At 19.2% G+C, this 19,948-nt stretch overlaps 3 protein-coding genes and 1 long non-coding RNA gene across 9 annotated transcripts in view; 2 read left to right on the plus strand and 2 right to left on the minus strand.

Moving 5' to 3' along the window:
- The first annotated feature begins 544 nt into the window (after positions 1-544).
- On the plus strand, positions 545-19,628 carry LOC102655307. The gene is made up of 2 exons (XR_003305365.1): positions 545-696; positions 19,455-19,628. It is a non-coding gene; the product is annotated as an uncharacterized LOC102655307 (long non-coding RNA).
- Positions 1,924-3,831, minus strand: LOC107964964. The gene is made up of 4 exons (XM_026443036.1): positions 3,678-3,831; positions 3,013-3,207; positions 2,373-2,546; positions 1,924-2,220 (listed from the first exon to the last, which is right to left on the minus strand). Exons 1-4 carry the CDS (start codon positions 3,726-3,728, stop codon positions 1,942-1,944), a joined length of 699 nt encoding a protein of 232 aa, XP_026298821.1. The 5' UTR covers positions 3,729-3,831; the 3' UTR covers positions 1,924-1,941.
- On the plus strand, positions 6,919-7,972 carry LOC113218544 (protein PFC0760c-like). Of its 2 annotated transcripts, none has more exons than XM_026443034.1 (2): positions 6,919-7,566; positions 7,639-7,972. In XM_026443034.1, exons 1-2 carry the CDS (start codon positions 7,053-7,055, stop codon positions 7,923-7,925), a joined length of 801 nt encoding a protein of 266 aa, XP_026298819.1. In that variant the 5' UTR covers positions 6,919-7,052; the 3' UTR covers positions 7,926-7,972. The 2 variants fall into 2 exon arrangements, with proteins under 2 accessions (XP_026298819.1, XP_026298820.1); XM_026443035.1 differs by having other exon boundaries at positions 6,926-7,191; positions 7,276-7,970.
- Positions 12,219-19,948, minus strand: part of LOC412091 (A disintegrin and metalloproteinase with thrombospondin motifs 9) — a 120,657-nt gene continuing 112,927 nt past the window's right edge. For 3 of the 5 annotated variants that reach the window (XM_016913996.2, XM_006561575.3, XM_016913997.2), the window contains exons 20-30: positions 19,648-19,788; positions 19,441-19,560; positions 19,103-19,273; positions 18,798-18,977; positions 17,831-18,022; positions 15,873-16,061; positions 14,776-15,101; positions 13,987-14,108; positions 13,713-13,903; positions 13,446-13,581; positions 12,220-13,240 (exon numbers count right to left, since the gene is read on the minus strand). In XM_016913996.2, the coding sequence (XP_016769485.2) occupies positions 13,492-13,581; positions 13,713-13,903; positions 13,987-14,108; positions 14,776-15,101; positions 15,873-16,061; positions 17,831-18,022; positions 18,798-18,977; positions 19,103-19,273; positions 19,441-19,560; positions 19,648-19,788 (1,722 nt within the window). In that variant the 3' untranslated portion in view covers positions 12,220-13,240; positions 13,446-13,491. Of the gene's footprint in view, positions 13,241-13,445; positions 13,582-13,712; positions 13,904-13,986; positions 14,109-14,775; positions 15,102-15,872; positions 16,062-17,830; positions 18,023-18,797; positions 18,978-19,102; positions 19,274-19,440; positions 19,561-19,647; positions 19,789-19,948 lie in introns of all 5 variants that reach the window. The other 2 variants (XM_016913998.2, XM_016913999.2) reach the window with 2 other exon arrangements.

Here is a 19,948-nt window from a genome sequence, read left to right on the forward strand (position 1 = left end):
ACTATGATATGAACCAACAGTAAATCTATGTATATTTTCTAAGACTAAAAAGAAAATAATTTTATTTTATCGTAATTTTGGAAAAATTTAAGTAAAGTAAATTTCACATTTAAATAAATATTATTAATTTTATTCTATAAAATATAATAATTTTCTCAAAAATAATATGTAAATATTTACATATTCGATAGTATATTTTTTAAATTAGTTTATTAATTTAAATTTATTAATTTTTATTTTTATTTTTATTTTTTTTAATAATTTTTTATATTTCATATATTTTTTATATGAAATATTATTTATAATTATTTATTTCATAATTATATTGTAAAGGTATCGATTAGAAGAATTCAAAAATAAAGAATGAAAAACAAGATGTATACTATTATATATTAAATTTTTTTAATAATTATTTTAAATATTTTTTATATTAGATAAATGATTAGATAAATGAAACCAATCAAATATTTTTATAATCATTATTTAATAATGTTTTAATGTTGTTTTCAATATTAGCAAAATAATAATTTTTCATATGCAAGTTGAAACTAGTAATAATATAATGCCAAATTTTAAATTGTATCAATCAAATTTTAAATTTTTATTACAAATATAAATAGAGAATATTTGAATGACTTCATCAAGATCCATAAGTTATAGACATGACATATAAAGGTTATTGTATAAGAATATGATGTAAGTACATATAAAAAATTTGTTTTAATTATTGTAATATAATTATGGTAAATGAATAATTATTATCAAAGAAATGAGTTGAAAATTAAAAATATTTTATAAAAATTCTATTTGTAAAATATTTCATTTTTTCAATTAATATTTAAATTTCCTATTTATTTACATTGATATAAAATAATTGTATTCAACTGTTACTGGATTATAAATGTTGTGATTATAATGCTATTTCTATATGTATGATTCTTTATGTAATTCTTTTTTTCTAAATACATAATATAATATTATTTAAATACATTTTAGCATATAAAAAAATATGATACAGTATTTTATTAAAGAAATTGAATATTAAAAGTAATTGATTTGTAAATAAAATTAAACATTCATAAAGTTATTTTAATAATATTAAAATATTAAATTTTTATAAAATATAATTTTTAATTTTCTAAGTTTATCAAAATTATAAAATTATGCTTTTTATTACATATTTTCTTATTAATTCATATATTAATAATAAGAAATACTTATATATTAATGATAATTTTTATAAAATTAATTTGTATTATTAACATTACGAACGTGACGTTCATTTATAAAATTTTAAGAAAATTAATTTAGAATAAAAAAATAAGAGGTTAGAAGAATTAAATATCTTATGAGATTTTTATGCAATTAAATTAGAAAACTTAGTTACATATATATATATATATATATATATATATATATATTAATTAATTTAATTAACTTTAGTTAATAATTTTAATTCTCTTAAAATTGGAAATTATTATTTTTATTGTTGTAATAATAATTTTTTTTTATATCTATAAAAATATTATTTTCAGATTATGAAGAATATTAAAATATATAGATATATAAAATATTAAAGAACAAAATATGATAAATATAATATGATAAATATAGATATAGGAATGTTTGAAATTTTTGTAGTAATTTATATATAGAAATTATTTAAAGTTTGCAAGTATAAATTCTGAATTTTTAAAAAAATTTTTCAATATTTTTTTTATAAAATATATTTTGTAAGATAAGATAGAAATATAATACAGTGTATAAAATTTTGAATGTTTATTATAAATAATATATTATAATTTAATATTTAAGTTTTAATTTATATATAATTTATATATATATATAAATTATATCTTATACATGATAAATAATTTTCAATCCAATATTAATGAATTCAATGTTTAAGTTAAAATTAAGTAATTTTTTAAACAATAAGTTTTAGTCTTTGAGACAATCTGTTGTGTCATATATAGCTTGAGAAGTTACAGTTTGTAATCTAGATTGAGCATTTGAATTGCAAGAAGCTTGCATTGACAATATTTTTAATTGATTATTTTGTATTTGTCTTTTTGCCTGTGAAATTTCTTGTTCATATTGACGAATTCTTTGATTAATATATCCAACTTTTATAAATATACAACTTGCCATTTGTGTAGCATTTGAATTATAACAATCTAGAACGACACGATCCAATTCATTTAACAATTTCTTTCCAATCTGAAAATGTAAATTAAAAGTAATTTATAACATACAAATTATTTTTAAAATTCTCTTTAATATATTTGATTGAATGATATTCATTCTATAAGTAAATTTATATAAATTTTTATACAAATAATTTTCAATAAATAAAAAATCATGATACATACTATTTCTTGAGCATCAAGCACTTGTAACTCTGCTTCAATACTTTGCATTGCTTGATTTTTACATTGATTAAGACTACTATATTCTTTTTGATAAGCATTATTCACTTTATTTGTGATGGCATCCAAGCAATCATCAGCATTTTTGCCTGATTTGTTTGCGTCTTCTCTTTTTTCCTAATAAAAAATATTATAATTATAATTAATAATCCTAAATTTTTATAAATTTAATAATGCTTTATTTTGTTTCAATAACTTCAAGTTTTAATCATTTTTTAGTTTCAATTGATATATTAAATAATATTAATTATGATTTTTATACAATTAACATATATAATATTTTCTAAAAAAGTTATTTCTACAAGACAATTATATTATGAAAAACAAAATTTTAAAATAATAATAGTTAAAAATTTACTTAGTTAGAAATAATAATTGATGATTTGAATAGCATAATAAATCATTATGTTATTGTAAATAGACTAAATATATTTTTCAATAAACATAATTTTTATTAAATAGAAAATAAAACTATTGAATCTATTTTAAAATGAATCATTTTATAAAAAAGATGCTTTATATACTATTATTAATATATTATTGTTTTATTGAAAATCACTTACTTTAACTTATTCTAACTTACTTTAATATAATTAAGAATAAAGTTTCTATTGTTGAGCATTTGATTTGCAGATTGAGTTTGATATAAGTAAATTTTCTGTTCTGCATCTCTCTTTATGGAAGATTTAGAACGATTTAAATCCGATAGAATAGTTTGAACTGAATTTTTAGCTTTTTTCACAGCTTCACTTGCTTGCTGTAATGAATTACCAGGCCACTAAAATTAAATAATTTAAATAAAAATTCTATATTAATTCTTAAAAAAGAATAAATATTATTAAATTATATCATTAATTTACTAAGTTCGATCAATAATTTCTGTAATACGAGAATTACTCAAAATATCGCTAAGAAATTTTATAATATTTATAATATTATATAAACTTAAAACATTTTATTAAAAAAACAATGGCATAATTTCGCTTTGTGTTAAAAAAATTTGATTAAAAAATTATATAAAATAATATTCATCATGATTTATTTTTCTTAATATTTTATATTAATTTTTTATTATATTAAGAATTTTTAAAGATTAACGAATCTCATGATATACAGAATCTATAAAATTTTTAAAATACAAAAAAATAATTCTTATTATTTCATTTATTAAAAATTCTTATTATTTTTTAAAAATTCTTAAATCGATAAAAATGTTCAACGATTATATTTAATTGATTATTTGCTTACTTGTGCAGCACAGAGGGTCATTAGAAGACAAAAAAAAATAAATAACTTCATATTTGCGAAAAAAGGAAAGTTTCAGTGTATTTATATCACGTTTTTTTGAATTGCGAATTGACGGATAGACTTGTCTTTTTATATATAATGATTCGCTTATAATCTTAACTAAAAGTGAATCATTGAAAAAAAAAAGAAAAAAATAAATGATAACATTTCCAGGTATACTGATAGTACATTTTATCAATTTATCATTGAACAATCGTATAATAATTCTAAGTTCATTAATTATTAATAATAATAACAGAATACCTATTTTTTATTCTAATGCATTTTATTACATGCATTTTTTTACATGTATTTTTTTAATTTATATATAAACATATTTTATGTTATTTTTGATAAAATTTAGTTCATGAAAATTTTTGCATAAATAAAAATTTAATTTTATTAATCATATTCTATATCTTAATGAAAATTTTTATTTTAATATTTTTTATTTTTTTTAATGAAATTGAAAGTTATATATTAATAAAACATTTAATATTATGATGAAATATAATAAATATTTTTTATAAAAGATTTAATAACATTATCTTTAGTTGAGTATTAAGAATTAAAAATTTCTTGATATGATATGAAACTGTATGATATGTTATAATATAAAATTATATAATATAAAACATGGATTATAATATATAATTTAAACATTTTTATGATAGTATTGTATAATAATATTTTCTTTAAATATAATATCTTTTTTATACATATATGCAAATAAATATTAAAAATCAAATTGAAATCTATGATATTATTTAATAGTTTTTATTTGTCCTGCTTATTTTTTTCAATTCAAGCCATTTTTTTTCTTCTTGATATTTAAATTATATTTGTAATAATAATAATTATATTTATATTTGTTAAATCTTTTAAATAATTCATAAAAAACAAATTTATTAAATGTTAATTCATTAAATTTGTTAATATATATACATATATATGTTAAATGTAATATGTTCATTAAATTTCAAAATCATAAAAAAAATTCATTTTTTAATAGAGAAATAAATTGCAATTTCAGTATGATTTTAATAGAATTATCATTTTTTTAGCAGAAAGACTTATTGAGAGAATTAAAATTTGATAATTAGTAAATTTTGCTTTTAAACATTTTCTTTTACATATATATATTTCAGTTATTCTTCAATAAACATTTTTTAGTGATTTATTTATAAAAAGATGAATTAAGATGAAAAATTTAATTCATATTATTTATAATAAAAATTATAAAAATATAAGCAAATAAGAATAAAGAGAATAGAGAAAAAAAAAGAAATTAATGGTATTAAATACTTTGATTAGATTATATATCTTTATTATCAATATTTTGTTTTAAATAAGATTATTGTTTCCGACATATAATTCAAAGTCATAAAAATATTTTTTTTATGATTAGAAATTTAAATTTTTTATTTTACATATAGATTTGCTTTTAGATTGTAGTTTAAAATATTTAAAATATATTTATTAAAATTATTAAATTATTTATTTATACATTATTTTTAAATATTATATGATGATATATATATGTGCAACATATATGTATGCAGTTTAAAGCTTAAAGCTATTTTAAAGAATTTTTTCATCTTCTTCATTATAATAATAACTATGACAAAAAATATATGTATTCATCAATTATTTGTTTTTTATTTTTAATTTTATTTATATAATAGTTTTTTAAATTAAATATTCTTATTAATAATCATTTCATAATTAATTATAAAATATAAAATATTTTATATCTTTTTGAACAATATGCGAATTTTTAAAGAATAATTTTATTTAATTTTCAATTTTTTTGTTAAGTAATAGTTTATTTTTATTTTATTAAATAATATTTCTAATAATAATCTATAATAATGTATCACTGAAAATAATAATTATATTATATTGCTTTATATAAATATTTTTTTTTTTGGTATTTTTATTTTCTTTTTGGTATTATTAGAATTTTATTTCATAATCATATTAATTAATTTTAATCGCAAAAATATTTAACGGAATTATTTATTATTAAACGGAAATTATCATTTAATTCATTTATTCAATTGAAAAATTATTTGTTTTTTATCGTAAAATCTACAATTAATCATTTATTTGACTAATAGATAAAATAATAGATAATATATTTTTATTATTCAAATTGAAATAAATATCACATACATAAAAACTTTATGAATACTTTATTTATTTATTTATACAATTTTATAATAAAAATGAATATATTTTTTGAGAATGTTTAATATAATTTTATTAATATTGATTGCATATTTTAGAAATATTTTATAAAATTATAAATAGTGAAATAGATTCAATAAATGAATTTTTTTATTATTATTTCTTTTGATAGAATGTTTTAAAATTCCTGTTGTCCGGATTTTTATTTAAGTTTCATCAAATATTTTATATTAAAATATTCACATCATTATTATTATATATAGTATATATTAGTTAAATATATATTATGTTTCACGAAACTATTTAGAATATATCTATATTTATTTATATTAAAAATTAAAAATTAAAATTCTAATTTTCAAAGAAAAATAACAAAAATATATCTAATTGACATATCTTTAATCATGTGTCAAGAATTATGAAACAACTATGATCAAGAACAAATACAAAAAGAATAGATCATAGGGAATTAATGCAATCTCTAGAATGCCGCAGATGAAACTATAATAAGGAGAATAACCTAAATAAGGAGAATAACTAATAAGAAAATAGCAGAATAAAAATTGATTAACACTATTTCTCGAATTCCAAAAATATTCTTTCAAAGACAGATTAAAATAAGAATTGGGAATCAATGTCATCTTTTGAATATTTTTAAAAACATATTTTTATACTTAAGATTGCATTAACGATCAATTCTTATATTTCTATCTTTTTCTTATTTACTTTTTTTATTTATATTTACAAATTCAAATATTCAAAAGATGGTATTGATTTTTTTTTTATCATTAATTTATATTATTATTTAATTTATTGATTGAAAATTTTAATAGAATCTGTTCCATTTTTTTATATATTGTACTTTTTTGTATTTTTATTTCTATATATCACATAATTTCTGCATTCACTAAATTCTAAATCATAAAGAATATCAATATATCAATAATATCAAATTCTTTAATTTTTTTCACGATCTTTTAAAATATAAAACATAAAATTTTATTATATGTTGGGTTATCTACTATCATTTGTAATGATACTTAAAAAGTGAGAATTAATTAATTAAAATAATCCATTATTATTTGTAGCCAAATTTGTAGCAATCTGACAATAACGTTGGTAAACATTGTTAGATTTAGTAAGTTGATGACTAAGCTATTATATGTATATATCTTATTGTTCGAAATGGATATAATTGCAAGTGTAAAAAATAATAACAATGAAGATAAAATTCAAATGATTTTTGAGATGCTTAAACAACAAATAGATGAGTACAATATTATAAGTAAGAAAAATAAAATATCAAGAACAGAATTAAGAAAGGAAAAAATCCAAAAATTAGTGACAGAAGAAAAACATTTGTCCACAGAGTTTCAAAAAATTAAAAAAGAATTAAAACGTTATGAAAAAAAATATGAAAAGGCATTAAAAAAGAAAGTGAAACTATTGAAAATACAAATTGAAGAGGATCGACGTAAATTAGAAGCTACAAAACAAAAATATTACAAATTAGAAACTTACGTAAATATAGCAGAAAAGATAAAATCAAAAAAAAAAAGTAAACCATTAAAAGTCAAGATGATGTTACCTAAATTTATACAAAAGAATCTACCACTTAGTAAAAAGATTAAAATCAAAATTAAGAAAAACGAAAAATTAGGTAGGCGTGAAATGCACTTTATAAATGATATTAATGGACAAAGTGTATCTTCTAATTTATCTTCTAATTTAGTAAAAATTATAAAACCTACAATGAATACTCGAGAATGTAAAATTGTATTACAAAGATTGACGGAAGAGCAAATGAACAAATATATTAGTCAAAATAGGTTAAGTCAAGAACGTATAACAAAAAAGCGTATAACACGAGATTCTTTAAAAAAAAATAATGAAAATGAAATAAGTACGATTTATCCAAGATGGCATATAAAAATTCCAAAATCAGTATTTCAAGAAAGTCTCTTACGCATTAATAATTTTAATCTAAATTCAACTTCTATCTCAAAAGATGTTATATAATTAAATATATTATGTTTAATTATTGTTAGTAAAATCTATTATACATTAAGAAAATTTTGTATTAATTATCAAGTTGTCAAATTGCAATTATTTATTGCAATTATTGCAATGATTTTATTATCATAGCCAAAAAATTAATAATTTTAAGAAAATAAAAAAAAAAATATTTATTGTATGATAAAACTCTAAAAGAAAGTATTATATATATATACATATATATAGTACATATATAATAATATAATTTTATAATATTTATATAAAGTTTTGCACATAGATCGTTAATATTACAATATACAATATATAATTAATAAAAAAAATAGAATCTCATGCTTTAAAAAATTGTTAATTATTACATTATTTAAATATATAGTTAGTATATATTATTAGTATATTATATAGTTAATATGTATTGTATAACAAAACTCAGTGTTATACAATATATATTATTGTACATATATACAAATTTTACAGTAATATTTATAGAGTTTTGCATATGGAATATTTAATATAATAAATAATTAATATGCTGAAAAGTAGTTAATTATTATGTATATTATGTATTTTATTTTTATTTTTGAAATAATTATTGTAAAATGTTAATATAATTAAAATATAATTTCAAATACATTATATACAATATTTTTGTATAATATTATAATATTATATTATATTATAGTTTAATAAAATGTAATTAATACATAATTTAATGTATAAATTGTCATTATATAAATAATTTAATATTTGTTATTATAATTATATGTTGATGAGGAAAGAATTTTTGTATAGTAAAAAAAATTTCTAAATGAATACGGGAAATTTTTGTTTGTGAATTTAATATATTTAAATAATTGCCGTACACTGGTACTAATTATCTATTCTACATTAAGTTACACATGAATGATATTAAAATTAAATATATACTAATAAATTATTATTAAACGAAACTGTACAATGCTGTTTCGCTATACTAGCGCTTAGAACATTAATAAGCTTATTTGCTTATTCTTGTCTTATGGACAGGCAAAAAAAGGAAATGTTAAATCAATTATGAATTTCGAGATCGCAGATTATGAACTTACATGCATTTGCAATAAGATAAATATATTTCAAAATATTTGCAAAATATACTTGATATGTTAGCAAGATGAAGACAATTTATTACCTTTTAAAGAAATTCAAGTAAAAATATATATATATATATATATATATATAGAGAGAGAGAGAGAGAGAGAGAGAGAGAGAGAGAGAGAGAGAGAGAGAGAGAGAGAATATGCGAGTGTAAAAAACAAAATACAAATGAAAAAAAATTGTCATGTATTAGTTGATAAATTATCATTTGATATTCAATATATATGTATATAAGAAAACATATATATGATTATGCAATACATTTCTTAATGAGTCTTCAAATTGCAGATTTTATTTATTGACAATATATTTAATGAAAAAAATATAATTCTAAAAAATAAATAAATTTTAAACATTAAAAAATATTCGTCAATATATAATCAAGTTATACAATTCATTTTCTTTTTTTGCTTTACATTATTTTTTCGTTACAAATATTATTTATTTATTTATTATCGTAATTGTAATCATATATGAATTAGAATAATCTAATTTGCTTTTTTTTATTTATTATGATTTGCATTAATGTAATTTTGATCATACGGCTATACAAAATTTATATTCTCTTTTTCGATCTATATTGATTATTTAAAATTTACAAATATTGAGAAAGGCAGTAAATCGATTTACTACTCAATTGTTGTTTTATTATATAAAGTGATTCTTGGAACAGGTGATTTTTTCTTATTGAATATTGATAAAATAAAATTATTGATAGAAATGATATCTCGTGTCATATTTTATATAAAAGAAATATATTAAATATTTCAATAATAAAAATATGAAATATTTATAAATTTTATAATTTATTTTTAAATACTTTTGCTTATAAAATATAGTAAAAGTATTTTGTGGTTCTATATAAAAAAAGATTTTCTTTGTTTTTATTTTGTTTTAAAAAATAATAAAAAGAATATATAGTTTCAATTTATAGAATCACCCTGTATATTATTCAAATATTCGCTTTTTAAAAAATACTTCTTAATATAATCATTATATTGATATAATAACATAAATTATGGCAGTCTGTTGAAATATTACATATATATATATGTAATACTTCTAGTTCTAAATTTCCTTTAATTTTTTCATTAAAATCTAATGAGAAGGAAAAAATTAGTCATACCTCAGCCAAAACGGATTTGTACTTACAAAAAAAAACAATTGTTTTGATATTTTGGTCTAGGTACGATATCTATTTTTAAATATCTCCTTTCTCATTACTTATTTTAATTGATTTTCATTGATGGATATGTAGAATTATATGAATATTTGATCAAAAAGATAATGTCAACAAACGATATGAATGATATGTCTACTTAATAATTTAGAAAAGTTTGAAAATATACAAAATAATTCTAACAAGTTATATATCTCTATTCTAAGTGAAATTAGAATTGCAATTAGTCCTTTCCATTTAGAGCAGAGATATAACTTGACTTAGTTGTTGAAATCATCCAATGCTATGTTTAATGCTCTCCTAAATCTTCATTAAAAAAAGGTGTATATGTGCATATTATAAATATATTACACTTAATATATTAATTCAGTAAATGTATTCATAAATTAATCGTTTATTAATCAATATATATGTTATGTTTATTCAATAAATATATTCACAAATAACTAAATTTAAAATTTTACTAATAGAGCTATATTTTAAATTTATTCTAGAATTATTCTATTCTTTCTGATTTAATGAAAATATGTATAAATTTTTTAGCATTTTTATTATTTAATTAATTACTTAAATTTTATATATATATATATAGACTAATAAATGTATACATTTACTAAATTCTATGTTTTTATTTTAATATATGTATTTTTATAAAATAATCGATGTAGAACTGAATAAATTATTATCCAATCATTACTGATATTCATTATATGTATAGTCTCGAGTTAATAAGTTAATTCGTTTAGAGTTTCGATTAGCTAAATCAGCTAACTCCTAAAATACATTACATTACCATGCTAAATTATAGCTTGTTTATGATATTATTATTATACGCGTCGCTAAAATTGCAAAATACTAAAATCAAATTATGATCCTGTTGTAATGTAATGTATTGTTCTATATATCTAGCATTTAAACGATATCTATATTTGTATTTTTTTCTGCTTTTGCTCTCTTTGAATATGAGATTGGTGCAGAAAAATTCATTATATTTAATATTCAATATATATAGAAAACGTGAAAATATAAAGATATAGTGTTTCTCGGATTAGTGTAACATTCGTACATCTGTAAAGAATTAATAATAAGTTAAAATGAATATGACTGATATTTTATTTCACTTAGATATAATGTAGTTATAAAAATAAGAAAAAATGAAAAAAAAAGAATAACAAGTACAAAAACGAAATTATTACACGAAATTATACAATAAAATATTAAATGAAATCTATATTTATTTATAATTTATTTATTATTTATAATATATTTTGTCATAATTTTTCAAGTTTTTATAAGAATTTTTAAAAATTTGATTCAATGTTTAACAATATACAAAAATTTAAATTGTTAATTTTTAATAAAATTTTTAATAAAAATATAATAAATTCTAACTTTATTTTAATTTTATTCTTGTTGTCAAATCAAATGATAATTAATTTTTTAATGTCGAATGTCGTTATACTAATTCGATGAACACTTTACATGGCAGTGGCAAAACATATTGTTTCATGCAATAAGGAAATATGTCTCGTTTATGAATTTGTTTCGTGTTTTTTTTTGTTAATATACCTTAACTATTAAGAATAAATGTTTTTATATTTGGATTTCTGTTAAACTTTATTATTTTTTATTTATTCTATTTATTTCTATTTGTATCATTAGAAAAATGTTTTCTATTATATTTCTATTATATAAAGAGAATATTTTTCTTTTGATAAAAATATTAATAAGTAAAAATATATTTATATAAGTAAAAATATATCTGAATATTTAATTATTTTCATAAACATTTGATAATTATGATTATATTTTTCTCGATAATAAATATTCGATAATATATTTTTCTTGAGAAAGATTATATTTCATAAAAATTTTAAATAATTGTTTCTTGATAAAATCGCTATTTTTGAATAAATTATAGTTATAGTTTCATAGTTTACAATATATCTTATTAAAATAGAATTAACAACTTTATTTAGAAAAAAATTTAATATATCTATTATAGAAAACATTCTAACAATGAAATTTTAATAATAAAAAGTGAATTGAAAGAATAAAATTTTAATTGGCTCTAGATTATGTCTTCACTCATGCTTAATTAATTTCATTCTTTTTAAGTAAACCTATAATAGCACCATTGTTTTAGAAGATTTGGAAAAAAGCAGTCTAATTCTTCTTGAATATGATCAATCATAAATCCTTGATTGAATCTTTTCAACTTCATTAAAGCAAACGTATTTTTATGGATTTTATATCGTTCGCCATTTTTTTATTTTTGTACTTAGTTGCATACATTTTACTATATTACTTTTCATTTTTCGTATGCGCATTTTTTTTTCCTTGTTAGATAAACAATTAGCTTTTCGGGCAGTCATGTTTTAATGAGTATAAATAAAACGAATACTGCAATTCTTACCGGACATTAAGTTACTTATACAACTAAATGAATCTGTTAATTGAACACAAAAATGTTAGAATTCGATGAATAATTCGGAAAGATGAAAAATTCACATAAATTCACATTTTGTGAAACTATATGTAATATCCTATTTGGAATTTATTAATTTTGAATAGTATTTCGCTTTAAGTTTTTTCTTATTTAATATTTTAAATATAAAAATATTTTGGAAAATCGCTTATTAAAAACGATTGCTACGAATATCCTTCTTATTAAATAAAACTATTGAACAATTAAATGCAATTCGAATAATTAACTAATATTATATTAATTATTTTTTACCATATTTGATATTTTATAGATTTCAAGATTTTCTACACATATGATTTTCTACGCAACATTCTATAATCTTCTTTTGACATTGATATATAATGATTATTTTGTTAAAAATCACAATGACTAATAACGATTTAAGCGAATGATTCAAAGATAAGCTCGAAGTGAAAATATTGATTCGGTAATGGATCTTGTCGATTTCATCTTGTGTTTGTCGAAGTCTTTTGTGACATGTTCAAAAATCCATTAGTGGAATTTCTATCTGTTGAAAAACTATAATATTGTTCGTGATAAATTTACAATTATAACTATAAAATAATAATTATATCAATTTTATAATCAAAAGTAAAAAAAAAAAAAGACATTTCTTATCAATTTTTACTATAATATATTCTATTTTTAAAAGCATATGTTCAATGTAAATATTAGTTAGTGTAATATTAATAATTAATACATTTCAAAATTTTGTTTTACCTACCTATATTTTACAGATATTTAAAGATTATTAAGCTTTATAAGATGGACTACGGTGGTAAAACATCCAGTTTTAATCCGTTCTTAGGCTTACATGAACCACAATAGCCTCCACATTTTCCAGTGACATGTTGACTGTTCTATGATTAGAAACATAATTATGTTTCATATAATATTCCATCATTAGTTATTTTTCAATTTTTTAATAAATAAATATTCTTATAACAGGAAAATAATATTTTATGATATAAATAGAATATTATAATCTTACAATATGATTAATTTTTATTGATGTTCCGCGTGTTGCTGTCCAAACAATACTTGATGATAATTTTAATTGAGTTCCACTTAAATTAATACTAAAATGACCTTGAGCACAATGTGCAATACTATTACAGTCACCAGCTGTGCCATATTCGACACGATTTGAGCCCGTCATCCACGAAAATGTGTAATCATTTTCTAAAAGGTACAAAATATATATTTTTTAAATTTTTATTTATCACATAGAACTATTTAATTAATTATTATTAAAAATATTATACCTATAATATACAATTCTACAGGATCGATTCGCACCCTTCTGAACGTTGTCTTCCCAGAAGTGGAGCAACTGCAATTGTTGTTCCTTGGTCCATTATATGGGCAGACATAAGGATCATTAAATCTAAAATATATAATAAAAAATACATAATATAATCAATTTTTAGTATTAAAATTATGCTGTATAATTAATTAAATTAATTTTCTATAATTAGAATATGATCAGAAATTTATTTATATGTATAATACATATATATATATATATATATATATATATATAAAATTTATAATTTTTTTTTAATATATATTTGTTTTGAGAATTCTGCAGGCTATGTAAAAATTTCATATTCAATTTAATCTAAATCTATATTCAGACCAAAATATAAAAAAAAATTTATAAGTAAGTTCAATATTAATTGCTATAGACAAATTAAAGACTTAAAATATAAATATAATAAAAAAATATAATAAATTATATTTATTATATTTATTAGAAATTTATTTATATGTATAATATATATATATAAAATTTATAATTTTTTTTAATATATTTATTTTGAGAATTCTGCAAGCTATGTAAAAATTTCATATTCAATTTAATCTAAATCTACATTCAGACCAAAATATAAAAAAAAATTTATAAGTAAGTTCAATATTAATTGCTATAGATAAATTAAAGACTTAAAATATAAATATAATAAAAAAATATAATAAATTATATAACATATGTCAAAAAAAATGTTAATAAGAATATGTTAATGAGAATAATACAAAAAATCTTTCATACTAACGTCTTGTCATATACTTCCGCGTAATTTTCCTGAGGACCAGCCGGCAGTGTCAAATATTCTTTTGGTTCAGAAGTTAACATTCCATGACAATAAATCGACATGCTTCTTCCACCTAAGACCAAATTGTACTCACTATCCTTGGTAGTTTTGAAATACTTCTTTACCTCAAGACAAGACATTGCATAACATTTTCTTTGGTTGCATTTTTGCTTTCGTTGCGGCTTAAATCGCTTAGGACATTTGTAACGAGCTACTTTTCTACCATTTCTGTCTAAGCAGAATATTCTTCGTGTTTCACGACCCTTCTGTCCACAGGCATGACTGCACTGTAATTGAAATTTTTTCAAATTATTTCTTTAGCATTTTATTTTTTTTATATTTTAAAAATATTAAATATTAAATTAATAATGTATAGAATTATTTGTTAATTTTTTGTCAGTATTTTAGTATATATTTTCTATTTATATAAAATTTAAATTTTTCTTAATCAAATATTTTTAAATATTATAGAATTGCTATTGTATTTATTTTCTATAAATTCAAAAAAAAATATATATATATTCCATGGAATATATTTTGTCAGTGAATTAAAAAAAATTAAAAAAAATTTTTTTCAATTTTTTTTCACATAATATCATTCTCCTTGATTTTGTTACATCATGAATATTTCTTTGCACATTCTGCATTACTAGTAGTAATAAATCGAAGCATCTATTCCACAAAATGGCGCTGATCGAAATTTTTTGATCACTGTTTAATTTATCGACAAAAATTAAAATGTATATATATTTTAATTAATAGAATTACTTGAAAAAATTTTTTTATTTATATTCGCCATCAATATTTTTATATATAATGCTATTTATATAAAATAGATAAATATATTAAATTTTAGAAAATTTTAACATGCCACTTCTTTTTCAATTATATTTTCTTGATCCAAAATTAATTTAATTAATTTAAGTAAATTTGCCAGAAATTTCGATTTCATAATAGAAGAATGTAATTTAAAAAGAGAGTACATATAATTTTCTTTATATATACTTTTTCTAGAATAAAAATTCAATCAATACTTTGTTTTATTACGTTAAACTTACCTTTTTCCACGGTCCAGCATACCAATAATACTTATCATCGCATTCTCGTAATTTGCAAAATTGTTGATTCTCAGGTTTTTGATCAATTGGACAACTATCGGTGGGTGTAGGATCGATCAATCCATAGCGATTAACACGATGACAGCTTACTGTTCTTGTTTGAATTCCTTGTCCACACTCTTTCGAACACTTGAAACAAATCAATTGACTGTAGTATAAAAAAGAAATAAAAATGATGAAAAATGTTTTTAATTTTTATAATGTTTCATTCATATTTTATATATATATATATATATATATATATATATATATATATATATATATATATATATATATATATATTTAGAATATATATTAAAAAAAATTGTTATATTTTTTAAATTTTTTTATTGGAAATAATGTTTATGTAATTTTTTTTAAGGTTTTTTTAAGGTTTTTATTACTTGTAGAAAATTTCTCGATAAATATTCTTCAAGAATAAGCAAAAAGCATGATAATTTATGACAAACATTTCATGGCCATGCGTTATTCATTTATATAAATTGTATAAATTTAAAAATTGAATATTCACAGATATTATAGTGACATATAAATGTATATGATAATACATAAAATATAAAACATGTAAATTGATGTTTTGTTAGAAATCATTAAAAATTTTATCTTATAATTATTTTCATCTTATAAAAAAGAATTATATAAATTACTTATTATTTATTTTTCTTACAACAAACAATTACTATAAATGCAAACTTTTTTTTTACAATATCTTGTATATAAAAAAATGATGAAACATGTAATAATTTTTCATTGCAATAAATTAAACTGCAAACGTTTCAATGAAATAATCATTTCGTAATCTGCATACTATTCACTCATTCAATGGTAAATAAATGTGCGTTTTAATTAAGAAATAAATATAATAGATAAATATTTTTATAGAATTATGATATTCTATGAATGCTATGAAATTATAAATTTATGCATTGGTATTAAAAAAGAATAATGAATGACATCAATATCACGTGTCATGCATATGGATGATTTCTACATGCTGCATCAATAGAATATATTTCAAGAAGATCATACAAGTCGCATGCTTATTCGAATGATCAAATATGCAATTGCGAATCAATTGGAATTAACACATAAAGTTATTATATTGTTAATAGAATGAATTATTATACTATTTCTCACATGGAATTCAGTGGAAGAAACAAATATTTTTGTATAGTTGCTAATTTCTTTATATTTATTCTTGAGATAAATAAAATAAAAAAGTTTATCTTTAAAATGGAAAAAAATATCAGAGGAATATAAAAATTATTAAGACATATTAGGATAATATGAATTTTGGATTGCATCTATTGGATCTTGGAATGCACCAAGATTTGGAAAAGGATGAAAAATGTCTATTGTTGATGTGTAACAATTTTCTTTTAAATTTGAAATTAAATATAAATATATGATAATCGTCGTGATAATTATTGAATCGTTTATAATTTTTTATCGAAGAGATTAACAAAAATTGGTTAAAGATTAGTGAAGACAATGTCCCTCGAACCATATAATAGAATACGACTTCCCAATGAATATCAATTTCTTCAAATCAATTTTGAATGTCGAACATACAAAATCGAGTTTACAAATATTTAATATTTATAGTATAGTATATTTAATCATCAAATATGATATATCTCATTTAAATTGATTAATATTTTCAATTCATATTTTTTTTTTACAAATATATTTCAAATATAGTTATCACAATATAATAAATTTGTAAATAGTTTTTCAATTATGATTTATTTATTCATCAAATTTATCAGTAAACTCGATCGAAAGAATCTAATCAAAACAAAAACCGAATATGGAAATTGGATCGAAATGATCAAGAGCCAAGCAATGCAAAACATGATCGATAGATTATAGATCATAGCGGCGAGGTATGAAGATACCTCAGACCAAGGTCCTTCCTGCCAAATATAGTTGCAAGCAATACGTCGACAGGGCCTCTGTGATCTCGGTTTTCTTAGACCAAGCCTCGAGCAGTGCTCGTCCCTTACGGTTACTTCCGGCCCGTGGTTTCCTCTCCTCATTGTGCATTCTACCCTTCGTCTTTGAAGTCCAGTACCGCATGATTTCGAACACTGCAAAACATTTTCGTTCGATCCAAACTGCGATGGAAACGTCTTAACTCTTTTCGACTTCTGATATTTACACTTCCTTCCGCATTAGTGAAAAAGAATAGTTTCTTGTATTTTAATCAAGACTTATTATGAAACTAAAAAATTTCAGAATTCACAAAACAATGATGAATAGAAATGTTTTTAATAATTTCAATTTAATTTATTCTGTTAGAATCTAATAAGGATTATTAATATTTTTATTATATAAGATGAATAATTTTTATTTTTTATTTATTTTTTAGAATTATTATTCTTTGTTACATACATTCTACATATACATTGTAGAAAATTGTTTTTTGTAAAGTATTGTAAAGTTAGAAATTATGTTAACATTAATAAATATTATAAAATTGTGATAGCTTAAACAATGGTAAAATTAAAAATTCACAACATCGACACAAATGAATTAATTTAATTAATTTAATTATTTTATTTTGATTGATAAATTAAATAAAAAAGTCAATCTATGATTCTTATTTTACGTATAAATTAACAAAATCACTTTCTTTTATTCTTATTATAAATAATATTTTCATATAAATAATAACAACAAATAACAATATAGCACAAAGATTATAAGCAAAAAATTATAAATTTGTTTATTTTTATTTTTCATTCGCAATAATATGTAGTAATGCTGTTATAAATATCGAATAATCAGTTATGATTAATTTATTTAGTATAAAAAAAAAAGCGATATTGAAAAGAAAATAATAATAAAAAAAATGGTACTTACAGGAGTCCAATTAGAAGTTCTCCATTTGCGGAGAATATTTACACAAAGTCTTTTTCGACAGGTTTTCTCTGCTTCTGGTTTTTCGCTCTCATGGCAGTTTTCATCTGATATACTTTCACCTTGTGGATTTTGACAATATACTCGTCGATATTGAGTTCCTAATCCACATTCTACGTTACACTAAATTGTTATATATATATATATATATATATATATATATATATATATATATATTAGTATATTATTAAATGTCATAAATAAAGTATCGATATTGTTGCTATTTTATAAATTACTCATTAACTAACCTGGCCCCAATCACTAGTAATCCATATTGGACAATGGAAACGATTACAAGGAATCTCAGTAGATGGTTTCTTTTCATTATCGCAATATCTATCAGGTGCAACAATTCCTGTTTCAATGGAAACACATTTTACTGTTGTGTTCATGTAGCCTTTAATACATGGTTTAGAACACTGAAATATAAATAATAAGATAAGTTTATTATTTTTTTAAATTAAATATTTAATAATTGTATTTATATATTAAAACTTAATTGCAAAAGTTATTAAAATCTTTAACAATTAAAATTGAAAAAAATTGTAAAATTGAATGAGAATTATAATTAGTAGCAAATAGTAACCTTTTGTGTTTCAGTATGCCATTTATATCCATAATGGAAAATTATATCGTGAACTTCGTTGTCTTGTTGGGAAGGAATTTCGTATGGTGGATCAGAAGAATATTTGATTGGTGTTACATTCTGTAGGAAAAGTATATAATTTTATGTATTAAATAATAATGAATAAAATAAACAATAAGAATATTAAAGCAAGAAGAAAGAATATACCACTGTTGGACAAGATTTCAATATACAAGCTGTAATATTATCTGGTTTATTGGAAGCCGAACATTTATTACTTGTAATTCCATCAAGAGTCTTGCAAATGACTTTTCTTCGTTTTATCCCTTCACCACAAGTAACTGAACACTAGGCAAATAAAAATTTCATATATTTAAAATATTTCATTTGAATAATCATTAATTATTAATTAATATATAATTATAATTTATAATTTAACTTATAATTTTTTAAAATCATTTTATACTTAAATATTATAATGTAATTATAATATCTATTTATAATGTAA

Source organism: Apis mellifera, linkage group LG9 (genome assembly GCF_003254395.2).
Source record: "Apis mellifera strain DH4 linkage group LG9, Amel_HAv3.1, whole genome shotgun sequence".
Lineage (NCBI taxonomy): Eukaryota > Metazoa > Arthropoda > Insecta > Hymenoptera > Apidae > Apis > Apis mellifera.